Consider the following 21,960-nt stretch of genomic DNA (forward strand, 5'->3'; position numbering starts at 1 on the left):
AAATCTTGCATAACATCCGCAGTTTAATAATTGATTATTTACAATGCTCTCCCGACAGCAACGAGAGGTCAGGAGTTTGATCAACGAGCGTCACTAACGAAAAATTAACTGTTTCAGTCCGAGAACCGATTCCGAGTGCCGCGCGGCACCAAGTTCTACCGGGTGCGCGTCAAGCCGTTGAAGAACGTCTCGAAGAGCATTCGAGAGGACAGCCAATCATTCTCTTACCATAGTCAGGTGCTCCGCGACGATTGAATTCACGTTCGAAGGCCGAGAACAACGTCTACCTTCGGGCCAGGGTCCGCCAGCTTGCGACATCATCCTTTCCGCGACCATCCGAAAACGGATCCCTCGGATCAAGGCCAAAACCTGCCAGAGCCTGTAGACGCATCCTGAACGCCTCGTCGAACAGGCGGATCATCCGTCGGATCAACCGATCGACGAGAGGTATGGGCCGCCGGAACCCCGGCGTGCACGCGACAGACGATCAGAGACGATCAGAAGGAAGGATGCGCTGGCGTTTCATTGTGATATAAATCATTTTTAAAAAAACGAGTGAAACATATAATTGCCGAATGCTGTGGTTAGCTGTGACGTGTAAACGACAATTTGTATTCCTTTTCCGTTTCATTTTTCATATATATACACACACACGCGCGCGCGAATGGGAGAGAGAAAGAGAGAGAGAGAGAGAAAATGTAGGAGAGCCAAGAGCAAAAGGGAAAATAATATTACTGATTATCGACGACGCGTTTCTTCTTGTAACTCGACAGGTCGAACGAGTATGTAGAAAAATGATTGAGAGAACAAACGTGAGAGAGAAAGAAGGCGATGGATATTAGTTTTTCACTATAATTTCGGACACCGAAGCGAAACTTCCTCGTTCCGTGACTCGATTCGAAGATATAAATTTATTCATTATTATTACTATATTATAATTATTCTTATTATCTTTGCACTGTGCGAAGAGAGAAACACAAAAAAACGCAAAAAGCGATGGCGAAGATGAACGAAGAGCAGAGAAAAAAAAATGATATCGTATAGTAGAGTAAGTTTTACAAACGAAACAACAACAAAAGGAAAAAAAAAGATACGAATTTGCAGTTAGTGAAAAAAAAAAAATCGCGAAAACGCAAAAAAGATAGAAGGAAACGGTAACGAATGCCACACGGTTACTTTCTATATACCGATTATACATATATTATATATGTAATATAGTATAATATATTATATACATATATGTTATATAACATATGTAATATATTATACATACATATATATGTATATTAATATACGCGTGTGCTCTGTCGTACCAAGCGTGCAATATTCGTGTAGCGACGTCATACGTAGGTCCTAAGGTGGATTTTCTAACGAGAAACCGAGCGATCGTAACGCATGTTTGTGCAATCCTCGAGAAACGCCCTCGAACACGTTCAGAGAGAAAGAGAGAGAGTGAGAGTGAGAGAGAAAGCGAGAGTTTGTTTCACTCGGAAATGGTCGCGTTCTGCCGATTTTCGTTTTCCGGGTGTCCCGTGGTCGACGAGGACCGTCCTCGAGCCGTTTACCAACGTCCGGTATTGGCTCATCGTCGATCGTCAACCCTAACCGTCGGGTTCAAGATTTTCCTTCGATGTCGGTTCAAAGATGTGCGGCGCAACGTTCGGTAAACGTTCGACAAAATGGTCTTAGTTAGACGAAACTAAGCAGAAACCCGCACCCGAACCGTTCCTAAATCTCCGAACCCTCGTCTCAACGGGTTAAGTTCGTCGCAAAAATGGCGGACGCGATCGAGGGGACCACGCGGCACTCACCTAACTTCGAATCGTTATTTTGTCGGCGATGGATTAGGTCTATTCAGGCCCCCGAGGTACGAGGCGAACTCTTCGTAGGATGAATTTTGTAACGAATACGCGTACACAGAGCAGATATCCACAAACACACCCACACATACATAAACACATGTATCACACTTTCACACAGACATACGGATGTCAGGCCACTTACACATAGATCTTTTCTGTTTCTCTACCGATCCAAGGCTCGAAAGAAACGAGATCCGATCGAGAATATTGGGCGCGACACGGAGAGAATGCGAGGACACCGAAGTCAGCTTCGTTGCGACAGCTCGCGAGATCCTTTTGATTGCCGATTCCGTAACCGTTTACCACTATTATCGTTTTCTCCGCGACGGTTTAAGCACTCATAGTATCGTACAATAGCTGTGATCGTTAGGCTCGACGTTTTCACTTCTACTTAGTCGTTAGTTAATCTTAATTCCTGGCACCCCGGCGAGCGACGCCTCGCGATCCGCTCGAGACCGATTTCCCTGGACCGCCAAATCTTTTTCCTCTTCGTGGCCGGGGAAAAATCGAGAGCGGATCGAGAAACATTTCGCCGTCGATCGCCGGGCGCCGATTTCGAGTTCGAGCGACGCCGCCCCCGCGTTCACGGTGGCCCGCCGAAAAGATGCTGATAAAGTAAGATAAAAAGACGAAGCGAAAAACTCGTTTGATAGGCTGTAGCTCGAGCTTGTCGAGAGAATGACGCACCCGCTTCTGACATAGCGCCAACGTAGCTCATTTAACGATTCCTCTTTCTTCTACAGGCCGCAAGCGAAATTGCACCCGCGGAACACACACGCGCACGCACCGATTTAGCACGAATTCTCGGCCGGGGGTCCTCGGAGACCCCACCGTCTTGTCCTTTCGTAGCCACGAACCCCATGCTACGGTCGACGTCCTGTCGTCGCGTCGATTCGCCGAGAGTCACCGTGCGCGAAGTCGAGCGGTTCTCTGGCGCCTTTCAACAAATACCTCGTTGCTCGCAGCAGATTTTCCTTGTAAAGTAATAGTCAATGTGATTAGAACCGTTTCAGTAATTAACGAGCTGATTGTCGATGATCATCGGTTTCCATTAGTGTTCAAGCCTTGGTAGTCAAAAATCCACGCGAACTCGTGTCTGAGTACTCAAGCGATTTAGTTGAACGAGTGTTCGAAGGCAAGACTGAAAGTTTACGGAGAACGTTATACACCTTCGACAAACGTAGCTCACGATTTTCTTTTTTTTTTTAAACTAGAGTATTAGTGCCACGGATCTGCAGCATCTTCCAAACGAGTCTTTTATTTTCGACATTAGCTGTCAACTTCATTGCCAGAGCCACGCGTGACAATCTGTATGATTTCATTTCTCCCGAGATTAACCGACGAATGTATGTTTCTTTTATGGAAGTAGAGTTTAGTGATGACTTCAGACAGACACGACTTCGTATGGAGTTCCGTTAGCTGACGTGCTCGACGTGATTCGATGGATTTGTTGTAGCTCGGAGGACGCTCTTTTCACGCGCACGCGAAAACCGAGTGCACCACGCACGCGACCCACGGTTCCTATTAGTCCAATTTTTCTTCGACCTTCGAAGGCACTCGTAGAGCACTCTCCGCGCGCAGTTAGGCGAACCGACTCGTAGAACGTGCAACCTCTGTCCACGTAGAAACGCTGTGCTCAACCGCGTTCGGGCTCGCGTCCCGCGCCTTGTGTCCCGAGGGACGCTGCACGGACATTTAACTGCAACGTCGCTAGACGGTCAAACGACCTTGCAGCTTATGCACCGACAGCCACCTCGGACCGCATCGTCCTTTCGCGGCGGAGGTGGGACCATTGCTCCTCCGGTTCGTCCTTGAACTGGTCAGAAAATTCGGAAGCCTGGGAGGTCGATTTTTCGAGTCCTGGATACTGAATCGAAGAAATTTTTTAACAGGACGGTTTCACGAGTGAAGAGTTTGTTTTTATTGTTTTGTACTTGCCGAGTTTCTTTTCTCTCGACGGACTCGCGATTTTTCTGGGAGCAATCGGTCCACGTCCTCGACACAGCATCTACTCGTATAACAGTTTCTAACGCGTTGGAGGCAATTAGGTTGGTCGCAAGTAGAATCAAAGCCAGCGAATGCCCTCTCGAGGCTCGTCCGGGCCTGGTTGCTGCGGAAGTCCGGCGATCAGCGCGGAAAAACTGGTATTTAATTTTTAATTTTAGTTTCGAAGTACCTTGTATCATATGTTCAAAAACCATTTTTTTTTTCACCTTTGTCTATGAAAAATAAAAGAAAGTAGTGCCTTCTACAATGAACAACCGAGCGAATTTATTATTAAACGAATCGACGCGGGGATCTTGGTCGCTCCAAGATGGCGACCGACGTATTCCGGAAGAACCATGTTGCAAGAGGCGATTGCAATCTGCGAACTGTCGATTTGAGCATGATGAAAGACATTCGAAAGCTTTGTTACAGTAGAATTAGTAGCGTAGCCGAAGATCGCTTCTACCGTTTTGATTGCAGATTCTGCTCGAGCTGGTTCCGTTCACGTTACACATACGAGACTCTCTGCAACATGTTCTTTAATGTAATTTTCGTTGAATTGCTTCTGAATTTACAGGAACCAAAGAATGTAACCTCGACGTTATTGAACATTTCCAGCAGTGTGTGTGTGCAGTCAAAAATGTTCGATTGTTTGTTTGATTCGACGCTCTTTGCGCTCTCACGGCGCCTCCTGGATCACGATTCTCAATAAATCATTTAAAAAAGAAAAACCAACAATCTTACGCGGCAACCTGATGTTTTATTCGATGACGCGTCTTCGGAGGACTTCCGGTCGGCGGCAGAGTACTTGCGGGAGAGATGTCGCGGAGCGATCGTGAATTCGCAGTTTCCTGGAAGTTCCAGACGCCGTTTTAAACGAAATCAAAATCGAAACAGACGATGTAGTTGTACTCTAATGAAACATGATCGGTTCACACAGGGTGGCATGGGAGTTTTGATACCGATTTCTCAGCGTTCCAAATCAGAAAAATTTCGCGGGAAATTCAAAAGATGCGGCTTGTAACTCGTACGTCCGAATATCAAAGCAACGTGTGCCTGCAACGAATACGTTTATTTTGCGGAAAAAGCAAATCTCGCGTAGATTACAAAATGGCTGGGGATTCGAGCGATCTCGAGCGTGATTGGGATGAATCTGCGTGTTTATTTTTCTAGCGATTCACCGAGCGGAATCGACCAGGTTTTCTGCTCTTTGACCCACGCCTACAAGAAAGAGTGAAAACAAAATGGATAAAAAAAGAGAAAGAGAGAAGATACCACTGCATAGTAGTACATACGTAGCGACGATAGAGATTTGTTTTACGTGTGACGTGTATAGGCGACGAAAACTATGTAATTCGATACTATAGAAAATACTCTCTTTTGTTTTTTTTATCGACCAAAATTTTTACGCTTAAGAAGGTTTCTATGCGAGAGGCGGAAAATCCGAGGAAGATCGAAGATGAAGAAGAAAAACGAATATATATAGATATATATTGTATGTGTACGTGCTATTGGGAACGTTAGGCAACTCGATTAAGTTCGCTTCAGTCAGTGCTGGGATTTCGTTCGATTTTCTTCGTGTTCCACAGTTTCCACTTTCGTTTCCACGAGGAAGACGTAGCTGTTCCGTTGAGAAAAACGATTTCTCGCGACGACTTAGGGATCCGTTCGATCTAGCAATCACTTTTCCGGGGAACAAGGGCACACCTAAACGGCTCACCTAGCTCTGAGCACAGGAATCCACTAGCCAACGCGATCCGCGAACCGCGAGATCGCTGGGCAAACGATCTGGACGAGTGTGTTTTCCTAATGAAATAAATATCATCTCGATCACTTTTTCCCGCGACTACAGCGATCGGGAACCACTCGTCGATCGTTCGGCGATCGATCGCGCGAGCGGATCCAGCGCCCGTTTCTGTTTCTCGTCTCCATTGAGTTTCGCCGCTCGAGGAAATCGCGATCTCGATCTACGAGACGTGACACACCGTGATCAGGACTCGTGAAACCGACGGGGAAGAGTACCGCGCATGTAATCCGAGAAAGTGTAACGCAAAATAGGTGTATGATAACATTACATAACGTGCATACAATTGTGATCGTGAGAGTATCTGTTACGAATAAAGAAATTACGAGTAAACCACGTGACTCTTGAAGCACAGCATAGTGAAGAACGAGTGGATTTCGAGGGGTGGCTTCGAGTGAATTTTGAAAAGTGTTCCCGCAGGAATTTTTCAGCTTTCGAGGGCTTAAATTAAAGTCACTCATTCCTCACTGTGCTATCGGTCGGGATTTCTCAATTCCTAGACACGTTCTCGAATTATTTTCAGAACCTAAATGGCCCTATCCTAAAGTGCAACCACCAAGCTTTAATTTGAGCCCTCGAAAGCTCAAAAATTCCTGCAGGAACACATTTCAAAATTCACTCGAAGCCATCCCTCGAAATCCACTCAAAGCTTGAAGGTCGTGACTCTTTTCCAAGGGACTCGAGTGCTTTCAGCCTGCCGACGTACCCACCTGTGTCGCCTTTGTTCTCCTTCGATTCCTTCCACTACCTCAAAAATTAATTATCATTGGTCAGCGCGAAGAATATCGTAAGCTTGTGCTGCTTAATTAATTTAAATATCAAAGGAATGGGGAAATTTGGAATTTTAAACGTAACACCAGTTATTCATTCTAATCACAATCCTTTCTCTACTTCAAAAATGGATTATTATTATTATTCTGATCAAAAATTGAAAGCCTAAATAGCTTAAATAATTTTAATATTGAAAGTGCTCATGGAAAAATTCCCCACCCGTTGTCTTTCTTCTTGTAATCACGTCAAAAGGAATCTAAAACTTGAGTTGCTTAAAAGATGTAAATATTGAAAGGATTATCACTGGGTCCTTGAAAATTGAATTTCTCAGGAAATGCCTCTACTAAAACTCGATTAAATCTGAATCATGCATTTGAATATTCCAATGAAGGTATTTTCCGCGGGAAGAACACACCAGCTTCATTCAACAAAAGGTTCTTTATTCAAATCAATCGAATGAACAATTCGAGATAGCTTCTTAACAGAAAGAGGTCCTTCGTCTTGTTAAACGTGATAATACTTTTATACTGTGTCTCATCAGTCTCTCTCGGATACACCTTAATCGAGAACAATAAAATAGTTTCACTCGCCACGCAGTTCCGCCCGTCTTTCCCTGGACAGGACTCCTAGCCAAGGAGCTGGAGGAATGAACAGCAGGTGGAGTCACCATAATCGAACCTGCTCCGTTCACCTCGACGACTAGTGTCAGCTCAGTCCCTCGAATAAACGCTTATCCGACTAAACTTATCCCCGGAATACAACATCCGGCCTACTATAAAAACGACACGATCCCCGAAAGCTCGAATCCAAGTCGATCTCCGAACGAAGGACGAAACAAAACTCGAGAGCCGCGCGTTCCAGGATCAACTATACCGTGTTTTCGATATTTATAATACAAATCAAGACCGCTTCGATGATCTAATGATGGGTGACGTAGGTTTGCGTGTTCTGCTGGCAACCAGGCAGCAGGTTCGACGTGTCCTCCTCCGCGGAGCTACAGAGCATGCCTACGAGTGTATAGTCCACGAATGGCGGCAGATCAAGCTCGCTGACATCGCCGTAATTGTTCATTTGCGCGTTCCCGGTGTTCATAGTCATCTGCGGCAGCCTCGTGTCGAGGACTTCGCAAGTATAGTGACACCGGTCGTTGCTAGGGTAGAAGAAAGGCTCGGGGCTATTTTGAGACTGAATGTCCATCCCGTTCGAGTCTGGGAACAGTCTTTCCGTGGAATCGGGAGCTTCGTGGTTCCCATAGTTAGCCTGCAGTCTCTCGTCCAGGACCATTCTGTTCGAATTCTGGTGACATCGACTGGCCATCTGGTTCTTGGACTCGTGCTCGAACATCTGACTGTAACCGTCGTAAGAGAACTGCTTGTTCTCTGCGGGACTGCGACTAGGACGGGCTTCCGGCATCTCGTTCTCCTTCTTCGGGTACATGTTGTAGTTCTCCATCAGCCCAGGCTGGCAGTTCTCCTTCGGGAAGCAGTTGGCGTCCCTTCTGGAGGCCATCAGCCCTTCGTCCTTCTGAGGATCGAAGCCGGGGAAGGTTAGGCGGTCGTCCTGGCTCCAGTAGCCTGGTTGTTGATCGTTCTTCACCGACCCGTCCACGAAGTTCTTGTGGTTTTGGTTCCGCTGATACTCCTGGAAGTTCAACGCGTTGTTCAAGTGGTTCTGGTTGATTTCTTTGTCGGGAACGAACTGGTTAACGGGTCTCTTCGCGCAGAAGCCGTTAGAGTCTTTCTCTGGCTCGAAACCTGGGAACTGTAGCCTGTCGTCCTGCGGCATGCTCAGGTGACTGCTGCTCGAGTCCTCGCTGAGGAACTGGTTCCAGTAGCCCTGGTCCTGGTGCTGTTTTATCTCGTACTTGATGGTCCCGCTACCAAGGTCGAGCAACGTGGGTGGTGATCTTGCTACGTCCTGAGAATTCATGGGGAATTCCGGTCGCAGGGGTTGGTCTAGCTGGAATATCTCTTCAGGTTGGAACAGTTCGCCCGTGAACGACGGGAAGTCGGGGTAAGAAGCTTCTTGCGGGACCTGGACTGGTAGATTGTAGCCTAGGGTGTTCTCTTGGGGCTGCACCGGGTCCTGCATCCAATAGGGGGTGTCGTTCGGAGGCGTTTGCTGAGGGTACATCGTTGTTTGGTGGTGGTGAGATGGCTGGTAGGTGGAGATGTTCGTTTGAAGGCCGCACATGCACTCGAACGGCGGGCAGGAGCATGAGTATCCTGAAAAGAGAGGAAATATTTATTTGAATGTTCATGATATTCGATATGAAAGATCCAGTGTTTCGTAAGTTGCAACTAGTTGGAATGATTCGATTTTTTATTGTTTTAATTATGTGGCGTACCTCAGTCGAGCTACATAATTGAAATAAGGTTGAGAATAAAAAAGGGATAGATGTAGTAGTAACAATTTTTTAAAACTTTTCTTAAAACTGTTAAACCATCTTTAAAAAAATTTGAACACACTGAGAACTTGACTTGGTTACAAGATATTATGCAGTCAAGGAATTATATTAAAGAAATTAAAATATAAATGGGATAAAAGAAGACCCGATGAACATAGCAGGATCAACACCTAGTATTATTTTATTTTATTAATTGGAATATTATTAATAGAATTCTAAATGACCGTATTATATTTAGAAAAAAACTTAAAACTATCCTTTTAAATAATAAGGTCAATAAAAATTGTTAAATTATGTTACTACGAATAATATTTTATTTCAAGATGAAAATTGTCCTTGCTATGAAGAAATTAACTAAAAATATTCTGCTTACTAAGTAGAAGTTAAAGAAAATTCGTAGCATTTTAAAATTATTGTGGAGAAATTTAAAGTCTATGTTATGACCTACTGATGGTAAAATTCGATTTGAGTTTCCGCGCTTACTGACAGTGGTACTGGTAGCCGGCGCCACCAAGCGGAGGAAGTTAGCATTACCGACGCGAGGATAAGTGCGAGATCTGATCGAGTTCGTTCGTCTCAGGTGAAATTTACAGTTACCATCGTAGTTTTTCTTTGCAATTTATACGATAACAGCTTCGTAGAATTGTTTTTTATTCGTGGGAGTATTAAACAAAGTGTTTTGAAGGCTAAAAGATATAAACCTTTATCCGAAATCAGCGGCGGAGGTTGCGTAGCTCTTGTAGGTTGTTCTATTGCCTCTGAACTCGGTCTTTTCGTTCCTCTCAGTGACATTAACTGTAAAATAGTGAAAAAGTGATTGTTAGTTGTGTAGAAGTGAATTGAGGAATAGGCAGATTGCATAGCGAGTGAAACTGTTCCGCCTGGGGTCCGGAATTATACTTTGAAGGTCAACTTCCGGTAAGTCGCCATATTGGTTAAATACTCAAGTCCAGGTGTAATATTGTTGTATAAAATGTATGCCAAAAGCAGTTGAAGTTACGGAGTAAGTAATGAAAGCATATATTGGCGAGATTTACAAGAATATTTTCAAGTAATTTATATAAATTTGTTGTGTCTACTTATTTCTCTATTGTTGAATTAATATCAAATTTTGATAGGGGGGTTCTTGAAGGGGTTGAAGCTCCGTACAATTGATAAACAAATTCAGGTAAAAAGTAACATACTTTGGAGCCCAAAGCAGCTTCACTAGCCAGAAGAACCGCGAGTCCTCGCACCCTTCTGCCAGCACCCACGCTTCTTCTCGCCTCAGACGTAGATTTCGCTTCCGGTCGCGGATGATCATGCTGCCCTTTCGCTTGGAAGAATATCGCATGTTCTGTGTGTCGCCAGAAATGCGTCACGGGATAACCGCAATGGCCACGACACGAAAGTATCTCCAAACGACCCGTGCATTGCCGGTTAGGGCATGGTTTCCCTTGCTGCTTCTTCCTCGCCTAAACATTAACAAAACCTCCCAATTACTTTGCGATCTTCTTGTATTTAATTTCATATACAGCACCAAAAGAAATATCAGAGGTCCTTATAACGAAACCACGATTCATGACAACTATAAGGATACTAGACTTTGATATACAATATCCAAACAAGTGATGAATAGCAACAAAATCATTTTTCTAGCATGCAAGACTAGACCAGGATATGTATATTCTAATTAAAAAGGGAGATGTATTCCGGTACTCTGGAGGATGCAGTAAATAAGAGTAATGAGTATGAGTAAATTATTTCTCCAAGATTTCCAGTTCCATTTTTGTAAATTACATTTGCTCCAAAAAGATGATTGAAAATGATGGGTTTCAATGATCCTCGCATGCTCACCTTATCACAAATAGCCGGTCGAAGGTGAACCCTTCCTCCTCCAGGCAGTATACACTCTTGCGAGCAAACAAGGACACCGAGGCACGACTTCTTCAGAATACTGACATTATGATTGTTCGTGTTCCTCATCGCCCATCCAGAGGCGTGTCTTCTTGCCTCTTCGCAGTCTGGCCCGTAGACCCTTCTTACGTGCCCATCTGCCCATTCGCACCAAGGATCATACTCCACCACCTGGTAATAAATCATTTTGTTAATTACCTCATCCCTGTCGGACGTCGAACCTTGCGTACAAAGCGCATTCCCTCTTAGTCCCTAAACGTTGTCGATCAAAATTCAATTCGTATGGAAATAACTTGTGCTCGAGTCCCCTTAGAGGGGATATCCGAGTGCAAAGGGTTAAATTAATTTACAAATTTCTCATACAGAAAATACCGAAGATACACTTAATTAACGATATACCAGGGTTGAATAATATTTCCACTTCTCGAGGTTGAGACCTTAGCAGAGGTTAAGAGATCTACAAATTAGAGGATTTGCACAAAAATGTATGCGAATGGAAATCCTCCTTTCCTACCATAAAATTGCCAATTCAATATCGAAGATTCCGTTCGAGCATCCTCCCGTTTATAGTCTCGAATGAGACTTTATGTCTAGGTTTGCACGAAGATTCGGAAAACGGTACAGAGGCAATAACGTCGGAGTTTTCTTTACCCTCCGTTTATGTTTTCAGCGACTTCAGCCCCCGAAAAGCAGAGTCGGTATACTCTTCGGGAGTCTACCTGGCTGCGTTTTTGTTCATGAAATTGGGGAACATCGGAAGCTACGAAACGTCGGTAATTTCCAAGGTGTGACGGACCTAGCCTTGACCATACACGGGGATTTCCCGATTCGCAGAATGGTTTAATTGCGAGAAAATAATTACCCTCGGCACGTTCGAGTCGTTGATGTCCCATTCCTGATGGGGGTGTTGCTGTTGCTGGTTCCCGGCCACCGTCGCTGACATCGTCGGCGACCCAACGCGACTCCTTCAACAGAAAACAGCCTCGTGCGATTAATTGCCCGAAACAATTACTAACAATTAGCACAAAACAAAATAATATACAATTGTACTGCACTCCGCTGGAATTTTCTCCATTTTTTCCGACGATTTTTTTTTTGAGAAATATTTTTACTGGACAGGCTCTGAATAATTTTTCTGCAAGCCTCTCCAGGGTTAATATTAATTACGCGATTATTCTGGAATACATGTGTGCATTGGTTTAACTAATTTAACATGGACCTGAGCCTTTATGTTGCACAATAATTTAGTGTTTCTTGTACGCCGTGATTCGTTAACAGTGATGATTGCATTTCTTTGGATTCATTCAAGATTTTTATGTTGTAGGTGACTGTGTTAAATTGTATTAAATTTTTATAGCTGTGTGTATTTCAAGAACTGGCCATTTGAAATGCACATGAAATATTCTAAATATAGAAAATCGATGAGGTTTCAAAGTCTTTTGACTCAATGGAAACGAAGAACTAATTGAGACAAGATTGAGACACTAAGCGTATTAAAACCCCCGGAGGATCGGCCGCGGTGGAAATTAGGTTAATAAAGAAAGGTCGACCTTGAGTTCCCGAGCCTAAAAGCTCGTTGCATCGGACCGCAGGACCAATTTAGGATTACGCAATGGCCGACGTGCCAAGGGGCCAGCAGCTTCGAGATAAAATCCCGATTTATGGTGCGTACCTGGCCGTACCTCGCGCCATACTTATGGGAGCCCGTGGGTGGCCTGACAACGGCCACGTTCACCGGCTTTCCGGAATCCTTATGTTCGTCGTGAACGATTCCTGATCGCGAAAAAGATCGATCTCCGGTAGTCGAGGTTTCCTCTAGGAATTTTCTTCCCCCCGGTCATTTTTGTTCTTTCGAATGTGCTTATATTCGTTTTTTGGGGAACAATATTCGTTGTACACTTTTTATGGGTTCCTCGGGACGATTCATAAATCAAGGCTTGTTTGTAACTCGTTCATAAATCAAGATAAGATTCTTTGTTAGCTTGCTTGGTCTTGCTGGTGAAATCGATTGCTGTCCACGAAGAATGAACATTTACACGGACAGTGAATCTTCATTTTTTCAGAATGATTTTCTAGGAAATTATCAAACAAGAAAAAAAAACTGTCCCGATGCATAAATTTAATTTAATTCTTTATGATAGTGGAAATACATGACCTTCTTGTTAAATATAGTTCTCGCGAGGTTCTCCTGAAAATCGACAGTATTATTTCTCCCGCAATAGTGCACAGATTTGTACAAATTAATTTTTATTCGTTAACCGATCCCTTTGCATTTTCAAGGATGCTATTTATTTAGCTCAATAAGCATCACAGTTGCAATGAAATTAAATCAAAGTGTGAGAACAATAATTACGTTATGAATTGGTTCGTACGCGAAATGTAAGTGCACATAAAATTAATAAGCGCATGAAACGGCTCGAACAATATCCCCAATAGTTGTCGTCTTCGGGAACCTCGTGGTTAACGATTCTGCATAAATTCTGGCGTAAGTGTTGGCTCGTGTCTGGTCATGCTACAGCTTCTGCCTTTCTCTCGATGACATTAAAGTCCGCGGTTATGATCTGTGGCGACATTACGACCCGCGAGAACGATCCTTGAACCGAGTTCCTAGTCAGATTCGGTTTTTCCGAAATCCCTGTACCCTCTAAATCATTCTCTATTCTCGAAAGTCTCAAAAATAAACTCGATTCTTCTTCAACTGATAAATTCCTGCAACTAGAATTATTATTACCAGTTTAGAAATTATTATTCTCTTTTTGCATTGAAAGAAGATAAATTTTAGCTTCGTAGCAAGCCTATTCCCACGTTTTGCTAACCTTCAAGATTGTTTCGTGCCACGTTAGAAGCAGTTTAAAAATCAAAAGTTTGAGGTAAAATTATTATTATTATTTTGGGAATGATTGCCTCCTTTTGGAAGGAGATATATTGGCGTTCAGGTTTCTTCTTTCGACGCTCCGTATTTTTAGAATTCGCGGATTCCTGATGATGTAAGGTCGCGTAGGTAACGCTCATTGGATTCGACTGGTTTATCGAGTGGTGTCCACGAGCAGGTTACTTTGCGAATATTCGCTGGTAAATTATTGTGCGTTTCGGGGGCGAAGCTCGCCGCTTGATTTCGTCGCGAAATCGTCGGCGTATGTTATAAACATCGTCCGCCGAGTGTCATTGACCATGAGGAGAACCATGAAAGACGCGGCTCGCCTACGTCTTCTGGTGCCAACCTGCTGTTCCGTCGATGGCCTTCCATCATTTTCTCCCATATCGAGCCTATGAGTTAAAATATTTAAAAATAATATCTGAAACTACGTTCCTGCAGACAGTTTGCTTGCGTTTGTCGTTGAATTTCTCTGCATCGATTGCAATAAGGAGGAGTTAAATAGAAATTCCCACTCTTCAATAGTTTTAATCAATTGAAGGTAGCGTGTCTGTTTTTAAACACTTAATCATTCTTCTCATGAATGTACACAAACTTGAAGAATACCACCGGTTAGAATCAGTCATCAATCGTCGCCAGATGAGGGGAGTGAGCACGAATCGAGGGGAAAAGGTTACCCTCTCTCTTCCAGTACCGGAGTATGCGCGACAGAGACGGAACGCGTCACGTGACCGTGCCGCGGGGAAGAGAGGGGACTAACGCGGTAGAAGGGGAAATTAGAGTGGGGGAACGAGTCTTGATCTGGCGACACTGGTTGGAATCAAGTGCACAGATGTGCACACGGCAACGTTGCAGCCTATTTCCGATAAGAATTAAAACTATACGAAAGATTGAATCGCAAAGCGGATCGAAGAGCTTGTGGCAAACGGAACGGTTGCGTTTGAAGAAGAAATGGACTATGAAGCCATCGTCGGCCCGATTTCGCGAGGAAACCTCGAAACTGTGTCCCGCTAGGAATTTTATAGGCGACCAGGATGAACCGTCGATTGAATGCCATCGAGCTTTCGCCGATCTTTGCGGGACGTCGAAGTCGGAGACCAGTGCGAGACGAGCAGGCTTTGAGTAGGTGTTCGAGGATCGTAAACGTCCGTCGGCCGACTCGATAAAACCCACGGAAACGACGTGTGCACGCACCTAACGCGTAACCTGTACAAACGCTCTAGAAGGCATGCTTGGAGCCTCCACTCGAGGACCTTGGTTCCGTCGTCATTCGATTCGCGGGGCTCAAACGCTTCGCGGACTTACAGGGTGCATCACAACACAAGGACATGCTTGTATCTTACACATACAGTGGGTTCTCGATATATGTCAACAACACGGGTCTTGTCAGCGTCACGTATCGCCCAGGAGACACACCCGAGCCGTGTTTATGTTTACACTCCTCGGCGTCCGAGGCCTCTCGAGGTTCGCGGCCCCTCACGGGGTATACCCCGCGGTAGTGGGGATAATTCCGCGACGTTTATCATCCAGGCCTTGGCGACATATATAGAGAAATCACTGTATTTAGTTTATCGATGGTGTTCCAGTGAAACAACAAATTTTTCAATGGAAGTTCCATCACAGTTAATTAGCACCGCCAAGAACTCGATAAACATTTCTCCTTTGCAAGATAGACAGCTAGTTAGGCTCCAAGCATAATTCATAATCAAATGACGGCATTAATGGAACTGTAAGATATACAGCTAAATCAGAGTCAAATCATAATTCATAATCAAACGATAGCATCGATAATGATGTCAGTGGTTTTTCTGCAAGATATATAGTTAGTTAGACTCTAAGCATAATTCATAATCAGATGATAGCGTTAATAACACTGTGAGTGTTTTTACTCTGCAAGATATATAGCTGAATCAGTTTCAAAGCATAATTTACAAGGAATTGACTAAAGCCTGGGATTGATTGTATCATTATAGCTGTTGGATTGGCTTGGTCTAGTTCAAAGGAAACATCAAGATAGCGGTATACTCAGGAGACAAAATTCAGTCGGGAAATTAGACTCTAATTTTTCACCAAAACAATTATTTTCTCGCTATCACCCATCAAAAGGGCGATTGCTAACCGGTTACTAACGAACTAAGCAATTAGCTAGAGCGATTTAACTAAATAAGCACTGTTCCGTCAGATTCAGAGCAAACATGGCGCCCATTTCCTCCCAATCTCCAATTTCCGGTTACATTCCACTTTCCCCTAAAAATCCCGGTCCCGAGGGGCCATTTGGAAACCCCATAAACAATCCGCGAACGGGTTGACCCAAAGTGTATCCAGGCTAGGACCACGAACCAAGGCCGTAATTATTTCGATTTCGAGCGGCAGCTATCTCGGGGCCCGTCGCGGCGGCGGCGGCGGCGGCGGCGACGGCGGCGTTGCGTTCGAGGCGATAATTCCACGGGTCTCGTCCGCTCGATCCGTTATGCTGAATGCAAAAGGAGCAAAGGCGGAAAGAAGAAAAGAGAGAACGAGAGGGACTGTTGCGTTCCCCGGCACGCAAAGCGTTTTACTTATATACGGTTGTTACGTCGACACCTTTCGGGTCCGAGAAGGGAGCCGTTGGGTGGTTGGTGCGAGGCTGCTTCGGCAAAAGGGGAGGAAAAGGAAAGCGGCCGGAGAGTCGCCGCCCGTGGAACGAGAGAAGAGGCTAGGTGAATGATTGCCCGGATCGGTGATAAAGTCATCGCCTTTAGCACCGGCGTAAGATGATACATCGGCGGACGATGCTGCGCGGAGATTGTCCCGCGCGTTCGAACAGACTCGCGCGCCAACACCGGCCAAGATACGGACACCGGCGCACGTATAGGTAGGTGTACGCGAAAGAGATGCGAAATCCACGGGGCCCACGAGGCCGGCCTCGAAGAAAGGGAAGAAAAAACGGGAGACCAGGGACTATATCCTCGTTCCGGTCGGTATGGGTGCCTTCAGAATTTCAGATATTAACGCTGATACCGCGAGCCCGCTAAAATATCACGCTTCTGACCCGGCTCACGACCAGGCTTCTCCTTTTTCAACGACACGCTCGTGCCGGCCGCGGCCGCAGGATCCGCTCGTCCTAAGGCCCCTCGACGATCGCCTATTCGCGCGAGCAGGATCGCCTGCGGAGATTAACTTCTAAACGAGTTAATCCGCGCGCGGCCGGTCCTTGATTCGCGACCACTTCACACTCGCGATCGCGTGTCCAATTTCGATTTTACTCCTTCGAGATTTATTGGCCTGTCCCGAAACTGTGTTTCGAAACTGTGTGCCTTCGATTTACGCGTTCAATGCAAATTCAGACTAGCTTTTTAGAAAGGCAAATCAGAGGACGCTTGGGTAAAAATAAAACTAGAATGGACAGAGAGGTTCATGTTTTCTTGTATATGCTTGTGTTACTTAATAGTAGTGAACGTGTACATTGCCAAAGAAAGTTTCCGGACAACCTAGTATTTTTGCGGGGCTCTCGAAGGTAGTGTGGAAAAAGATGGTGAGGATGTTTTGAGCAATTCTGAGGTATTTCGAAAGCTATAAGGAATATAAGAAAATTGTTAGATTTGAAATTACATTTAACTCGATTTCTCTGTGCACCTTGAAAATTGTAGAAAATGTGAGGAAACTGAGAAAGTTCGATATCTCGGACATAAATTATCGGAAGCTGCACACACGTTCACGGATTCCCAGGTAAACCTCCATCAAGCAGTTGAAATTCTGCGGCAAATGTTGGCCCAAGAATACAAATACCTTCGGTGTTTGTCAATCCAACTGATTACACACGCGATGATATCGCGTTGGCGGTGTACAGACTATCATCTCGGACTATTTCACGCTCCCGAGGATCATGCATTCCGTTATTATTCGCTAACAGACTTTTTATTTGCCTACTCGCTTGCCATGTACGACTCTTTCGTATTTTCATAAATTTCGATGTCCCGCGATATCCTATTGAGAACGTCGCATTCGTGTGCAAATTAGAGTGCGTTTAAGTCACAATCGCATCGTTCAGAAATTGTGACACTGGTGTGTTACTATATGGGAAAGTGGCTACTTTCGATGTCCGTTACGAGCTTTCCAACTTCCACGAAAGAGAAGGTCGGGTGTGTAAAAACCAGCAATTTTCTAATCCTTTTAGGAGCACATTTTTTAAAGTGCAAAATGGAAAAAAATGCAATCTTTTAGACTCAATCACATTTTTATTTTTTCATCGCGATTATGTAATATACGTTGACCTAGTTAAATGTTCTCGTTAAAGATAATTACTTGTTTTAAAAAATCCTATAAAAATTGTCGTTAACGTACTTTTTCCTCTCCCTCTTTAAAAATTATTCTATATGTACCTCAAGTTCGATGAAGGCTGGAACAGGATTAAGGAGTTAGAAATATTAAATTTCGGTGTATATACATTTTTGAAGAAATCAAATACTCCACATTCCAATCTCCATATCCTTAAAATTGAATGAATTGAAGAAATTAGAAAAGGACGTTGAACTTTCAAGATTTTTCAGCTCCGGACACATTAATCAGTGGTCGAGGAGTAATTATATGGTAATAGCCATACTCGAGACGGTTTTTCGCGGTCGTAAAACGAGACCCACGCGTCCCTCTAAATTTGGATCGTCGAAACGGCACCTTTCGGCTTTCTTCCATACCTCCGCCGCGAACTGTCTCTTTCACTTCCTATTTTTCTTCGTTTATCTGACCTCCGATCGCTCGATTACTATGTACACACCCCGGAGGTGTAGGACCGCGGTGGAATCAGCGAAAAACCTGATTTACAAAAATCCAGCTGGACCGGTTCTGGTTCGGCTCTATCGCGTTTCATTCAGGTCCATCGTGTTTTATCGAATCTTTTCTCCGTGCCGTCGCCGACACCTATTATTCCTGTGTTTTTCGCACTCCGGTTAGGCGGTTTTTACGATCGGCAGTCACGAGAGAAAAACGTAAATATCACCGATGGCGCCAAAGGCCCTCGTACATTTAATTTCCGATGCAATTCCGGAAAATGATGAGGTATTTCGATTGCAGCGACCGGGCATCGGGATTCCGAAATTATCATTGTGGCGAGTCGTTAGTTCAGAATTATACCGCAACATTTTTCCTGGAGAAAGCATTCTGCGACCATAAGTAATTCAATGGGAACTGTTCTATTTTTATCCATCGCAAAAAGGTCTCGGGAATCGGGACTTGAACCGCGGTTATTCGAAACGACCCTGCGGTGGTAAAATTATTCGCAGCAATTGGAGAACACGTTTCTGCAATCGAGAATCAAATTTATTTCGCCATATTAGTCACGCTAAGTGGAGTTCGGGAGATTGTAGCATGAAAAACATGAGCTTTAGGATGCGCTAAAATGAAATGGTTTCATCAACCCTTTATTAGTATTCATCGTCTTCTTTACTGCAAGGTGTGTCGATAAAGAATACATAATCTCTCGTGAGCACATTTCGTAGAAAATCAAAACTGGGTTCATTAGTGCTAGTCTTTAATACAATTCGTCCCTTTTTCATAAGATTCATATTCGCGTAAATCTTAAGAGACTTTATTCAATGAAGTATGTTTTAGTTCGACCTTCCATTAAGAATAATTGCATTAGGACGAACACTGAATTAATAACGAGGAAAAATATAGAGAATCGGATTTTTTGGCATTCATCGAAAGACAGCCAGCCAGACCATTAGGACCTACCCTAATTTGGTGTACTACGGATTCAAGGGTTGATCGGTGGCTGAAGTTCGCCCCGGAAATAGTCGTCACGCCCGAAAATCGGTGTCGTCATTAAAACCCGGCGAACTGTCAGCTTCCATTTGGTCGCAAGGACACAAAAGGATCCCCGATGGAGTCGCAGGAGAGAAAGAGGGACGAGAAGGAAAGAGTGGACGGGGCTTAAAGACTTCCTCACCGCCGCGGACAGGGAGAGAACGTTCTCGAGATGCGAGATAAAGGGAGATCGTTTTACCCGCGGACATTCGTTTAATCTGTCTTCGAGGTGTTGGGCCGTGATCAATGGCGTGGCGCGGGTACATCCGTAATCGGGTTTTCACGAATAGACGGCGACGATCCTTTCCAGTTGGACCGCTCGATTATCCTTTTCGATGAACGCCAGCGGTACGGGGTTCGAACGATTGATGCCGTCATTTGTTCCTATCCTCAACAACGACCCTGTGTTTCTTTCGAACTTCCGACACCCGCACACTTGACTCTCATCTCGTTTCAATCGATACACTTCTGCAATGTTTGGTCTTGGATCGTTTTTTTGTGGTATTTTAAAGGAGGAAATTTATTGGTTTGTTCGAGCAGAAAGTTGTCTTATGGTGATACTTGAAAATTGACGATGTTATGTGGTACAGTAAATTAATTTCTTTTTGTGAGACATATCGATGGCGCGTTAGATTGTACTGTGTTTCTTGAATGTACAATTCTGTCCTGTAATAAAATAATTATGTGCTGCACTGTGTTCGAGATTGTCTTGAAACGATACGTCTAAATCTTTTGATAAATTTAATAATGAATATTTTCTACGATTAACTAGGATAGTGATCTCTGTGCTTAAAGTTTTCTTCAAAATGACACATAAAGTCTAACCGTTTCTATTAAATGTATAACCTAGTCTATGCAGCTCCATAAATGGAGAATAACAAACAATTGTGCAAACGGTGATGTGAAACAGTAATCATTTTAATTTATGCATTACATGTAAATGAATTATTATACAACACTTGCAGCTGCTATAAAACATTAGGAGGCCTATAAACAGAAGATAAAAAGCAAGAGAAATTCTTCAAATACATCAAATATCAATATTAAATTAAAATGCACAGCTCGGTATAATTTTTCAGAATTATTGCTATATCAATATAATTACGTTGGTAAGCCATGGGCAAATGGAATCTGAAATTCGTTTCCCTGTGCAAGCTTTTAAAAAATTCCAAACAAAATAATAGAGAGACGATGCTCTAATTTGAACTGTTTTTTCAAAGAAATTGAGCAGTTGCACACCATCCCGAAGTTAGACACACGAGTTCGGAGAAAAATCGAAACCAATGAGCCAGTTAGGGTCCAACTCCATTACCGGAGTTCGCCATACAATTTGCGAATCGTATCCGTTCGATTCGTATTCAGCAGCCGTACGCACTGTGTCACGTCGCGCATGTGTGCTCGACGCAGCGCTAGAATACCCATCGACCAATCGGGCACCGTGATAACGCCCACACACCAATGAGAAACCCGCAGAACGCCCACTGATTAGATACTAGGGAAATCTCGCTTGCCGTCCAGGAAGAGAAATCGATGCCGAAATGGTCGCCACCTGCTCCGCGGTTTTCGAATTTCCATTAGACACCTCCGCTCGCTCGTTGCCAATTATCGCCATGAAGAACTCAATTTTGGAACCGATGAAAATCAATGTTCCCAATCACATAAAAAGTAAAAAGAAAATTAGGGGATGGATCACAACAAAGTCCGGGGGAATTTTTATTTGAAATTTGACAGATCTGAAATTGCCAAAATTTTGGGACAATTATCTTTGCGTTACAGCCCGGTAATTATTTCATTTTGCTGGGTACTATGCTCGATACATAGTATTACGAATATTTAGACTCTGTTTTACAAGTTCTCTTAAGACTCGTTGACTGGTTCAATCAAAATTATTCACGAATCATTAAACTGAAAATAATGGCTCAGGTGAAACTCGGACGAAAGATAGTCTACTCCTGTAAGTTAGGAGATAATGCTACCTAACTACCACAACAGGAGGATCTTACAAACTATGCTCCAAAACTGACACACTTTTTCACCTTCATTTCCCAGTCCTAACCCTCAGTGCCTAAATTGAATCGCTAATCATTCAGGATTAAATCCATGACTCCAAATCGAACAGAAGCTTCTTACGAATCATCGATGAGACTTGTCACCTCTCCCAGAACGGAGCATTACACCAAAGAAACGGCAAATCAATGCAACCACAGTGCTCATCACCCACCCCCTTCATCCCCTATCTCAAGATCCCGACCGAAAGTCTCGAAACCAATAATCAAAATAGAAATACTTACAGAACCACCATATCTGCTTCGTAGCGCCGTTCACCGAAGCACAGCTACAATATCTATCGTCGAGTGATCACAGTGGTCCAGTGCTGGTCTCGTACCAAGGAACACTTCACTGGCTGCCAGAGAGCAACCTCTAACAATCCTAACTCGGTCTGGTCATAGCCCGAACCCGTAGGACACTGGTGTACAACAAACTCCACTGATCCTGTCGGGTAAGCTCCTACGTAGAGGGAGCGTTTTCGATCGCTCGAGGATCCTTGCACGATCGGATCCTGGGACGCGTGCGAGGA

General features: G+C 44.1%; 2 protein-coding genes across 4 annotated transcripts in view; one reads left to right on the forward strand and one right to left on the reverse strand.

Annotated features, from left to right (window-relative positions):
- The window catches only part of Atg17 (autophagy-related 17), a 71,529-nt gene extending 65,544 nt beyond the window's left edge, over positions 1-5,985 (forward strand). For all 3 annotated transcript variants that reach the window (XM_076791462.1, XM_076791463.1, XM_076791464.1), the window contains exon 9: positions 118-5,985. In XM_076791462.1, the coding sequence (XP_076647577.1) occupies positions 118-255 (138 nt within the window). In that variant the 3' untranslated portion in view covers positions 256-5,985. The remainder of the gene's footprint in view (positions 1-117) is intronic.
- A 1,356-nt stretch (positions 5,986-7,341) lies between these two features.
- Positions 7,342-21,684, reverse strand: LOC143356462 (uncharacterized). The gene is made up of 6 exons (XM_076792168.1): positions 21,674-21,684; positions 11,589-11,691; positions 10,667-10,897; positions 10,015-10,284; positions 9,532-9,625; positions 7,342-8,648 (listed from the first exon to the last, which is right to left on the reverse strand). The coding sequence occupies exons 1-6, from the start codon at positions 21,682-21,684 to the stop codon at positions 7,342-7,344; spliced, it is 2,016 nt and encodes a 671-aa protein (XP_076648283.1).
- Positions 21,685-21,960: the final 276 nt, after the last annotated feature.

This window comes from Halictus rubicundus, chromosome 8 (assembly GCF_050948215.1).
Source record: "Halictus rubicundus isolate RS-2024b chromosome 8, iyHalRubi1_principal, whole genome shotgun sequence".
Classification (NCBI taxonomy): domain Eukaryota; kingdom Metazoa; phylum Arthropoda; class Insecta; order Hymenoptera; family Halictidae; genus Halictus; species Halictus rubicundus.

Coding starts and splice junctions, on each gene's coding strand:
- LOC143356462 (XM_076792168.1), bottom strand. Junction 10,285..10,666: donor GACCGGCTATTTGTGATAAG/GTGAGCATGCGA, acceptor GTTAATGTTTAG/GCGAGGAAGAAGCAGCAAGG. Junction 9,626..10,014: donor AAGCTGCTTTGGGCTCCAAA/GTATGTTACTTT, acceptor ACTATTTTACAG/TTAATGTCACTGAGAGGAAC.